At 39.7% G+C, this 12,033-nt stretch overlaps 1 protein-coding gene across 5 annotated transcripts in view; it reads left to right on the top strand.

The window, feature by feature from the left end:
• Positions 1-12,033, top strand: part of ptprt (protein tyrosine phosphatase receptor type T) — a 168,835-nt gene that overhangs the window by 134,683 nt on the left and 22,119 nt on the right. For all 5 annotated transcript variants that reach the window (XM_017036662.2, XM_017036661.2, XM_025059885.1 and 2 more), the window contains 3 exons: positions 1,301-1,393; positions 1,953-2,062; positions 3,710-3,797. In XM_017036662.2, the coding sequence (XP_016892151.1) occupies positions 1,301-1,393; positions 1,953-2,062; positions 3,710-3,797 (291 nt within the window). The remainder of the gene's footprint in view (positions 1-1,300; positions 1,394-1,952; positions 2,063-3,709; positions 3,798-12,033) is intronic.

Below are 12,033 nucleotides of genomic sequence, written 5' to 3'. Positions count from 1 at the left end.
ACAAATGATGCAGGTAGAAGTTCAAGGACATGAAGTCAAGTTGGCAGTGACTCCGTTTCTCTGCATCTATGCACTGGTTCAACAGACCTGCAGCTGACAGCCTTTTATGACATCATTACTGGGTCAAAGGTTAATGTCCGGAGCTGTGGCCGAACAAACAGGAACAGTGTTGATTCACAGGTAGATAAATAAACAAATAAACATGAACGTCTGCCTTTACTCTCTCTCTCTCTCTCTCTCTCTCTACAACAAGTGCATTACATAGATAGAGATTTCAGTGACACAGAATCCACTTCATTCAAACGACTGCACAGCTTTGTGTTGACTGTACGACTGTTGATGCTGCTCTACAGTCTGATAATATTCTAATAATCTTCAATAATCTGGATTATCTGTCTATTATCTAGTTGATCAATACACAACAACAAGTAAAACACACACAAAAATGAACAATAAAAAGTACGGAAATAATCTCTCTTCCGACAACAGGAGTAACAGGTCAATCCTGTTCCGTGTCAGTGGACAGACAGACAGACAGACAGTCAGTTCACATTTGTTCTGACCTTTGACCTGGCTTTTTTCTCATCCTCTCTCTACATCTGTATTGTCTTCAGCCCACTCCTCCTTTCCTTTCCTCCTCCTGCCTTTATTTCTCTTCATTCCAACAGGAAACATCACACACACACACACACACACACACACACACACACACCCTGGAGCTGCAGACTGACCCATGTGGCCGACTCATTCTTCATTCGTTTAGGGAAGCCTGTGTTTAGATTAGCTTATGGAGGAGCCACTTTAGGCCAGTAATGAATCCACAGCCATCATTAACATGCAAATAGCTCCATTAAAAAAACATAGAGTCAGGCAGTTTTATATTACAAACCGTTTCCTTCCCAGACTCACATAAACACACACACACACACAGACTGTAACATACACATGAGCTGGTTCGCTCTGGGGCTCAGGCTTTAAGTTATTACCGTCTTCTCATTTACCTCCTCTGGTACTTGTTGATAGTGTTCTCCACCTATTCTTCTCTTTTGTACTTGTTCTATTTAATCTGGTTCTTCGTCTTTAGACATTACTTTTCCGTCCTTCCTGTTCCCGGGAAGTTCAGTCACAGTTATGTGTTTCTTATCGTTGTAAATGAAGCCTAAGCTCCCGTCCAAATACGACAGATAATGGACAAAGGGAAGGAGGACAAAGTTCCATCCATCAGTACAGAGTAGTGAGTGCTGTTAGTGTGTTCCTTTATATGTTGACGACATATTATTCTCTCTTGCTCTTTGTGCAGATGGCAGTCAGGCTTCACTCTCCCAGCCCTCCCTGACCTTGCAGAAGTTTCCTTATGGAGGCTGTGAGTCTGTGGAGCTCTCCTACCAGAGTGGTACGTCGTCGCCTCAGTCAAGTACAGCTGTGGTTTATCTCTTCACTTAATTACCCAGCATGCTTGTCAAGGTTGCATTACCTATCAAGACTTTGTGAGAAATAAGTTTCAAAATATGGTTCTAATATAATATAATATAAGTATAATCGGTGGTAATTTAACTAGCAAAATATAAATAATAAGGTGGAAGGACAAATAAGGAAACTACAAACAAACAAAACAGAAAGAAATATGGCAGGAAATACAAATAAAAGATTTGTATTATTGGGGCACAACTTTTTTAAGAAAATATATAGATATTGATACTGAAAATACTTTTAAGCGTTAATGAAAAATGTGTATTGGCCATGTATAAGAGCAAAGACAGGTGTATGGACAGAATGGAATTCATACAATGGAGTTGTAAGTGGCAGTCATTGTCAACGCGTTACATTTGACAGACCTCTGAATATGAACTACTAATGAGAAGAAGCCTAATTCCAACCTTACCCCCATCTCTCTCTCTCTCTCTCTCTCTCTCTCTCTCTCCCTCTCCCTCTCCATCGCTACATCCCTGCAGGTCAGTTCCAGGCTGGCCAGTTCCAACCGGCTATCCGAGTGGCAGACCTCCTCCAACACATCACCCAGATGAAGTGTGGACAAGGCTATGGCTTTAAGGAGGAGTATGAGGTGAGAACAGACACACACACACACTCTTTGCCTTTTGTTGAGAGACAAGCATCATTAAAACATGGAAGGACAAAGGTTAAGGTTTAAACTTATAAAAGTGTAGTAAAAACATATAAAAAGACATGTTTGTCTGTGATACTTCTGTTTTCAACCACTGTCCAAAGACATGCAGATCAGATCAAGGACTGACTCTAAACTGACTGTAGGTGTGGATGACAATGTGACCTGTTTGTTTGTCTGTATCTGTGACCCTGTGCTGGACTGGTCAACAGCATGTGAGCCCACCCATGCTCTGTGACTCCCCCCTCTGTTCAACTTAACTGACCACAGGTGTGAATGTTTGTTCTGTGGTTCTAGCAGTTTTCACCACAACCCAGGTCCTTTACTTCGGCAAAATCACAAAATCTGAATTCTAGCTACACTATTAAAAAAAAAAAATCATACACATTCTCCTGAATGCACCACATCCAACATTCTAAAACAACAACAACAAAAAAAAACTCTCTGGCTTTTGGACAGATATGACATTAATCACCAACCGTCTTCTATTTCCTTCAATATAATATTAGAAATAATCCTTCTCTTCTCTCTAGTTGCCAATTTCTCTCATCAGATGTGTATATTTTTTTCCTCTAGCTTGTACACCTAACGTCCCATCTTCATACTTGTCCTTAAGTCTTCTTCACAACACCATATTTATATTTCCTTCCATTCAGTAGTCTGTGGTTGTATTTTCCCCCCTATGTCTTTTTGTCCGTCCATTGACTGTTGGACAGCTCACTTTATCGTGTTTTTTATAATCCTACCCTGTCATGGGTATTCAACCATGTGCTCACGTTCCACTGAGAGCCTCTTTCCATAGCTTTTTTGATTCAAAAGACGTGGGGGCTGTCTGTCCCCAAATCCCCCACCCCTCTCCAACTCCACTTGGCTTTCATCAAAATGAATATTTCCTATTATCCACTCTGCATGTGTGTGGAAAATTGTCCCTTTGTGACACGGTGTCTTATATTTTCATTTGCCTCCTGTCATTTTGGTTTATACCCACTGATATGTTCCGGGAGCAGAATGTGATTTTCCCATCAAGTGTGTGTTTAGGTGCTGGGAGTGAGAGTGAGATGAAGTATATTAGTATCATATACTGTATATATGTATAGATATGGAACTCTGTTATCCTTTATCATAAAACCTTCCATGTCAGTCATTAAAAAAACACAAACATTAACAATCCAATAAATTATGATACAGGGGCAACAGTAGGGTCTATTGCGATATACAATAGACGATATATTGAGTTTTTCTACAGAAGAAATAAAAGCATTTGCAAGATTTTTTGATAAACATAAAAAAATATATATGCAGTCCCTGTACTATCCACTAGTGGTCAGAGGTTTATCTATAACACGAAAATGAACCAACGTTGTGAATAATTGCATGAAATGTACAAATTTAACATTCCTGCAGTGTGTGTTGCACGACTCTCATCTCCGTAAGTGAATTAAAATGATTGGTTCATCTGTTGTCCATTAATATTCATGTTAGTGCCTCCGACTCCATGTGTCCGTGTACAGACTGTAGGCACAGCCATATGTGCATGCATACTGCGGAGTTTTCTTTATTAAATATGAAATTATTCTGTGTGTTTAGGCCCTGGCAGAGGGACAGACTGCCCCCTGGGAAACAGCGAAGAAGGAAGAGAACCGCAACAAGAATCGCTATGGCAACATCATCGCTTGTGAGTAGCGCTGTGACATGGACAGACGAGTGCTGCAGGAGTTTTGTTGAACATAAATTCATTTTACCTTTGGCTTGTTAAGTGGGATTTGGTTCAACATGACTGATGTCAGGTCAGGTCACTCACAGTTTCCCCAGGGCTTTGTTGGCGTTCATTTGGTGTTGACTGGATATTTTTTTCATTAGTTACAGCAACTTCAAAAGTGTCCTTCACTCATACTTTATATATCTTTCTGCCATGAATCAAACATGTTGACACGCATGTGAAATGGGTTTTCTGGTTTGTTAGAACACACAGGTTCAGGTTACGGTCAGAGTGTCTGACAGACTTGGTGAGATGGCTGAAGTCTACAGGAAGTGGATGTAAGTCATACTAATGACCTCAGGAGTTGAACTACCTCCTTTTATTGCACCTCCCTAACCTAATTTCACCACAACCATGGGTGGACTTAGACACTGTAGTTCTCAGTGATCAGGCGACTGTCATAACACTCCAATGTCAACAGTCCACGGTCCTTGGCTGACCTAGAATAAGTGCAGAAGAAGAAACATTATGATGGCTTGTCTTCTTCTACACAAGGTACTACACATGTCACTTGTCAATCACTTTATAAGTTGTTATGCGATCTTTGTCAATCAATTTCATCACTTTCACATCAGTCAGAGAGACTGCACACTTCCTGTGAATTGAGCTGTCACCAGCCGCCCTCTCACTGTCGTCCTCTAAGTGTAAACCTGTTGGGTTGAAACCCTACCAAGGACAGCTTCTCTGTTGCCACCACACGTCTCTGAAGCAGAAATCACTTTTCCACTGAATAGCTGCGTGTCGTCTCCTTCAGTGGACATTTCTCACATCTGTTTCACTTCAATAAAATAACTAATGACTCAGATTAATACTTTTGGCAAATACCATGTTTAAGTAATTTCTACATACAGTACATTTAACCAAAGATGTCCAATAATATCATAATCATAATAATAATAGCCAAATATAAGCATAACAATGTAATATCTGTAAGAATTGTTATTGGTTTTTTCTGTGGTAATGAAAACCTTATAATACAATGCATGGGTTTTGCTAAATGATTTAACCCATTACCTTAGTGAGCAGGCGAAGCTTGACTTCCTTTACCACCAGGCCAACACTGCCCCCACTATATCGGTAACAGTTGATAATGGCATCGGATACTGTCAAAAAGTTGTCAAAAATCGGACATTCTTAATTTTAACTCTTCCATTCACTTAACAGAGACCCTACCATCCAGAATGTTCTGCTCACATTTCCAGTCTGGGTGTTTTCCCACCCACACGTCTCAGTACAGCGGTGTAGATGTCAAGGCACAGACACTACACAAACCTGAAGGCTTTAAAATGAAACACTGCGGTGAAAATGAAATGGCCTGACAGAGACTTGATAGCCCATAGGAATTATGATGAATTTACTATTAGTACAAATCCTTTAATTACAAGGGTCTGGTAATGGAAACTGTCAATCTGGCCTGCTGTGATTGTGAAAAGACTAATTTTCTTCAGGAAATGATGTAAAAGGCCTCCAGGGAAATGAATTTGTATGCTGTCTTTATTAGAACAAGGCAATGCAGGGAGACAGACAGAGCAACTGGCTGCAGCCTAAACTTATTACATGGGTTAAAAGGTCTTTTTCCTCTTTCTCTTTCATCACTTTGACATTTCAGTCACTGCTTAAAAGAGATGATTTACTCCCTGCTTTACAGCTTAGAAATTTGCATGCAAGAAATACTATTTTATCACCAAATTGTTAGGTATTAGTTTAAATATTGTTAGTTTACATTTTAGGTTTCCTTACACCTTTAGGTGTCAGTACCCTCAGTTTCGTCTTGTGTTTAATGAAGTAGGACCTGTGTTTCCATTTATTCTACCAACCTTGAAAACCAGTCCTAAAGTGGACTTTAATGAATATTCAGGATACATTTTGTTCTACAACAATCACAGGGAAATATTTAAGTTTTCTAAACAAATGGAAAGGACCTTTGTACTGTCCAGTTCAAAAGTCAGGGAAAAGGAAACCAACCTAAGAAAACAATGCACCTTTGGTTCATCCATCAACCATCCATCCTTCTAGCCCAGAGAGAACCTGGATTCTGCCCTAGTACAAGGGTTAGCACACCCTTTAGCCGTCTGCCAAACTTGGGCATCCGACACTATGTTTAAAATCTCCTCCAACCTCTGGTCCTCTTCCATCATCAGACCTCTTTTCCTTCCAATCTTATACCATCATATCTTATTTTCCTGGCTATTATTATCTAAATTATATCCTTTCTCTCCCTTATGCTGATGACGCCCCACTACTCACTGTTTTAATCTTTTAATTCTGCCTCTCCACATTTCACCTCGAATAAACCCCTTCCTTTCTTCACCTCTCCTCTCTTGCTTTTTCTCACATGGTGTCACTTCTCATTATCTTTTCTAAAGACTCCGACCATTAATTTATATCCACCTCCTTCTTTGATGCCTTTGACACTTTCTTCTGCCCTCATGTTAGCTTTTTTCTCACCTCTCCTGTGTGAATTCTTGCCCTTCACAGCTGTCCCTTCACCCTGTCTCATTACCTCTGACAGTTTATGGGCTGAGGCCAAGCGGAGCCACGTTTCCACATTACTGACATCAGTCTGTTTCTGTTTCCTCCTCTTCACCTCCTCCTCTCTTCAGCCTTCACACTTCACAATCAAACATCCTCAAAAGGAGAATTTACATGCTTTAAATGCAAACAAAGGCGTTGTGCTTCGTCTCGAATTCTAAAAAAACAAATCACAAAAACAAAAACAAAACAAATGGCGATGTTGTGAACAAATGGAACATGAAGTTCATAAAGGTCATGACTTGTCATGAGTTTATTTTCCATAAGTCATGTGAACTGTAATTATCTTTAATCACAGTCTGTAAAATTCTGCCCTTTCACTTCACCATCAGTGGTGAGTAAATATAATTAAAAAGACATGGTAGGAATAATAGGTCTCTATTTGAGACTCTGTGCTTTCAGTATAATCTGTACCAACATGACTGAATATGGGTTAATACAGAGACCCGACTGGGATACGGCAACAGATTACCAACCCGACTGGTATCTTTGTTTCCTATGTCACCTGAAAAGGGTGGGGGGTTTCATACCAATCCTACAGCTGAGTCAAATTTACAAAATATACAATGGTACATTAAGAAGCAAATCTATAAAAACGAGTGCTTTGGACTGTTAGTTTGTTTGGCTTTTCTGTTCACTGTGTTTGAAAACTCTTTCACTCAGTACTATTACTAATATTCATTATATTTTCAGATAGAAGTGGCTGGTTTATAATACTCTTATACTCTACTTATACTCTACCTCCCATCTCCCCTGAATATATTTAGATGACTCTGACTGCTGCTGTTTTTCTTTATCTCACACACACACCTTCACTAAACCACTCTGACTGCTGCCACTCTCTAAGCTTTATTCTTCGACTTGAAGAAATAAACTGTTTTGACTTTTACAAGAAGTAGTAACATACAGGAGAAAGAATAATAATAAAAGAAAAAAAAACAGACATGTTTAAATCCCCGGCCTCTCCAGGACCAGATGATGTGACGACACGTTCTCTACTGCGTTATCCACAGACAGTGACATTAATGAGACTGATTTTTAATGACAGCATTATTGCTGTTAATGGTTACTGCTGTTAATCACTGCTCCTCCTCTGTAGAACCAGCTGGAGGTAACAAACAACACACAGCCATTTTATACCACATGTTTATTGTCAGTAGTGTCAGGTGATGGAGGAGGCTGATGAAGTGATTTATTAGAAGTAAATAATAATAATAATTATAATTATAATAATAATGTCAATGTGTTATGTCAAAGGAAATGGAATAAAAATCTTGGTTTATTTTGATTTGGGAAGGACAGCCATCTTACACTGTGGGGGTTGTGGGTTTGAGTCTAGACTTGGAATAAAATATAAAACTCTTTTGTGGGGTCTTCATCTCCCCCTCTGACCTGACAGATCTATCTCCAACATTATCTAGAGCATCTTTATTATTACTGGTGAAAATCTCCTGTCGTTAAGACTTTTTCACTTTCCTTACATATTTTTATAGGTACGATTGTTCCACATGTCACTAATACCACAGCACCGCTAATTCACTATATCTATAAATACAAGGGTGGGCTTACATTTCTAGTGTAAACCTATTAATATAGGATGTACGAGTCAGACAAAAAACGACAACTCTTCACAAGCCAGTAAAATACTACAATGCTGAGTGATCATGAATCTGGTTTCATATCAAAGGGTCAAAGATCTGGGAACCTGTTATTAATTTATCTAAACAGATCCTCTGGTTCTGCGTTTGGACAATGGTGTTCATGTCATGAAGGAATAATTCCTTCCCTATTTTTTCCTTTATTTCATTATGCTGACAGTTTTCCTACAATTACATTGTTTAAAAACAACTCAATATATTGTCTATTGTATCGTAGTACATCCCAATATAACACACCTCTACTACCTCGCTCCCTCCTGTCATCCCTCAAATGGTCTGGGAGAAAAGAATAAGTGTGTGTGTGTGTGTGTGAGAGAGAGAGCGAGAGATATGTTTGACACAGTAGCTGCAGGGAGCTCTGGTCTTAATAAGCAACTTCACGCACAATAATACTCCTCAACATGAAGTCACACACCCATGCATTCACTCAGACACACTAAGAGAGGTCTACAACACACACACACACACACACACTTGTGTATACCTGTGCTGACACGTATCACACACTGAAACAGTGGTAAACCTGCAGCACAAACACAAAAAGTAAAGATATTGCAGATAATAAGAGCAGCCCAGGAAATGAAGCGCACTTTAACACACTTACACACTCCTCAGTCTCTTACACACACCCTTACACTCAATCACACATGCTATTAAATTCCCTAATGCCTTGAACGGCGCTGACAGTGTGTGTGTGTAGTGAGTGAGCTGAGCTCCGTGGGGAGTTAACTGATTAAGTATATCTGTGACAGACACAATCCCTGCTTAGTGGCTACTGCAAAAGAAGGCAAGGAGTGCAGGAGGAGGAGATGAGAGGGAGAGGAGAGGAGAGGAGTCAAACATCTTGTTCAGCACTTTCAAGTTGCTTCTGTGAGCATTTTCCCCCCCTTTGTTAAATGCCCCCTCCATCTGTTTACCTGGATTCCTTTTACAGACTAATGTCTTTTTTCAGCAGTAACACATCTTGTTAATGCGCAGAACTGCTGCAACCTTTTCAATAAGTAACAATGATCATCCAAAGGAACCAGACCATGTTGATATTGTCATTGTTACTGCTTGTAGTGAGTAGAGTTTAGTAGTCCGTAGACCATACCAAATCCAATACATACAAATATAGATATAGATCCTATAGATACTGTGCTAACAGTTTATCTACAAAATAAATTGTTTTAAAAAAAATGTATAAAAAAATATATCGTCATGCCTATAGCATCACAGTATATTGCAATATATCGCACCATTTCCCTATATCGTGATACGTATCATGCCGCCAGATTCTTGCTAATACGCAGCCTTAACATGTACATACGTATGTGAAGATGTCTCTCTAAATGAAGTATCAGTGTGAAGTAGACCTAACAACGTTCATGTTAGCTGGTCTAAGCCTAAAGTCAAGGCTAAGGGTGTTAGCAGGATTCTTTGTGAATACTCTTTATGCCTGCGGAAAGAATCTCAAAGTAAAACGTACAAAGCACCACCTACAGGTCAGAGGAGGGTGTGCTTAATGTTAACCCACACAAGAACCATGGACTAGTCCAACTGTCTTTCTCTGAATATCTTAAGACAAACTGAATGTCTGAGAACCTTCACAGACCTCCTTTGAGGAACTTCTAATTTCAATCCCAAGTGAAAATCTGCTTCAACAGTAGCTTCTATCTGCAGTACCTGCACGAATACTGAGTATAGGTACGTCAGCCGTGGACACTGAATACAATACAATACAGACTTCTTAATGCAGCCTGGGAACTGTACTTCCTTTCTAAGATAAATTATAGGATGTTGAGATGTAGACACACTGTGATTTACAGCATCTGTCCAGCAGGGGGACGTGTCCAGGTGGACATATGCTCCAATTCCTGATGATTCTTTATATCAATGTGGAGGAAACTGAAGGAGGCATCACAGGGAAATAATATAAAGTAGGCCGTATAAAGTCTGGTACTGTAGGAGCGGAACTCTCCCATCATGCCGCTGCTCTGCTACTGAGAAACTTTAATGTCCCATACGACATTATCCACCCATCGTCTTTCTGCTCAGCATTGTAAAATAAAATGTAATGGCCATACTGAGACATTATTATGATTTCTCTCTCACCCCTCCCCTTTGGTCTATTTTCAGAATCATCCAAGACAATGGAATGAAGAAAAAGAAACTAGAGATTTTAACTGCCTCTTGGTCGGAGTGATGATAAAACACCCACCAGAAGTCAATGAGGTTTTTGTTTAAGAGCAGAAACTCTGCAACCAAGTTGTCAGCTGTGATTGATAAAATAAATATTTAAGTTTCAGTTGATTTTCAGCTGCTTTCTTTTAAAAAAAAAAGTCATAATAAACTTCCCATTTAAATGATTATATTAATAAATAACAATAACACTGCCTGTTTATTTGTTCAAAGACAGGGGAGAAAAAAATCAGATTTATTTGAGGGTTAGGTTAACATTAACTGCAATTAATCAATTTATTTTTAGCAATATTTGAAACAATAACCTTTGCGTCTTTTGTTTGTATGCCTTAATCTTTCTGTAATTAATTAAACTCAAATGTCATAAAATATGCAATAAAAATTGTGATCATTATGCTGGAAGCCACAAGATAATTATCAACTTATAAGAGCAATTTGAAAATGAGAAATTGGTAACCTCTACTGTTTCGAGGTGGCCATAAATAAGGACGTTCGGTTCCAGGCTAGATGATATCACATAGAAAGGTTGCATTTATTCCAGTAAATGGTAGTTGTCTGAATAAGTGTTATTTAAATGTCTTTTTGCCTCATCAACCAGGAGAAATATGGTCCAGTCATCATGACAATAATCAGCCCATATATTATGTCCAACCACATCGACACGTGTTGGTTTTTAAGACAAAGAAAAAGAAAAACCAGGAGCTGTCGTTTCTGTGTTGTTGTCTGGTGGAGGCTCTCAGTGCAAACACAATCCAATCTGATGTCTCCAAATTGCGGCTTTTTACCTCAATCAGAGGGTCCTCGAAATCTCTCAGAGACAAAAAGAAAAAAACACACACAGGTCTGTTTTGTTTGGCCTTTCTCAGAGCCTCTCATTGAAGCAAGTTTTAGCCAGAAAAACTTTTTTTCTCTGTGTCTGCCGGTGTAATGGAGACTCGGGACAGAAAATAGAACCCAAATAAATGAGAGTGGAGTGAGGGTGGAGGTTGGGGGAGTGTGTGGTTGTGGTGGTGGNTAATGAGTAATGGCTCTGTGGCCCTTTGCCCTTGGACACCACTGCCTCTGATGACTTTGTTGTTGCTCCAGTGCTGCTGAAGCCAACACTCACTGATACTCTGTATTTGTACACAGGAGTAGCTGAAGGAGAGCAAATACAGGATTCAACATGGACTTCAGTTTGGGACTTTTAAACTTCTATCTAATCATCTTTAAAATCCATTCCAAAAAACAGCACACACCAACATGTTGTCAGCCTCTTCAAACCTGTGGCCAGTGTCCAGATCTGCAGTGTTTGCAAGCCAGTACCTCCTGCCATCTCAGCCCAATTAGAAGCTACCCTCCCTGCGTACGAGTGAGATAGTAAAAAAGTGCTCCTCCTCTTTCCTTCACTGCCTTCCTGATCCAAAGCCTCTCTGTCCTCTCCAGCCTGTCTTCCTTCCTTCCCTTCGTTCGGCCTCGTATGGGTGGCTTTCGTATTTTGACAGCCCCTGACACTAGCCACATGTAATTACTGCTGTATGAAGGAGCCTGACAGTATGGGGCAAAAGGGGAGGCTGAGAAAGAGGAGCAGGAAGGGAGGAAGTAAATGGCTGTAAAAAATAAAGAGAGAGAAGAAGAAAAAGAAGAAGTTGAGTAGAGACTGTCGACACGACTGTGAGGAAAAAGTGAAATGCGAGAGAAGGAAAACCTTAAAAATGTTCACTAGAAATACACACGGGCTGAGAATTAACTCACTGTAAACTACAGGTGGGATTTGCGACGGTTGATTTGATACATCTGTA

Source organism: Cynoglossus semilaevis, chromosome 11, assembly GCF_000523025.1.
Source record: "Cynoglossus semilaevis isolate Cse_v1.0 chromosome 11, Cse_v1.0, whole genome shotgun sequence".
Taxonomy (NCBI): Eukaryota; Metazoa; Chordata; class Actinopteri; order Pleuronectiformes; family Cynoglossidae; genus Cynoglossus; species Cynoglossus semilaevis.
Note: the sequence above shows the minus strand (reverse complement) of the source record. Positions and strands in the feature narration are given on the sequence as shown.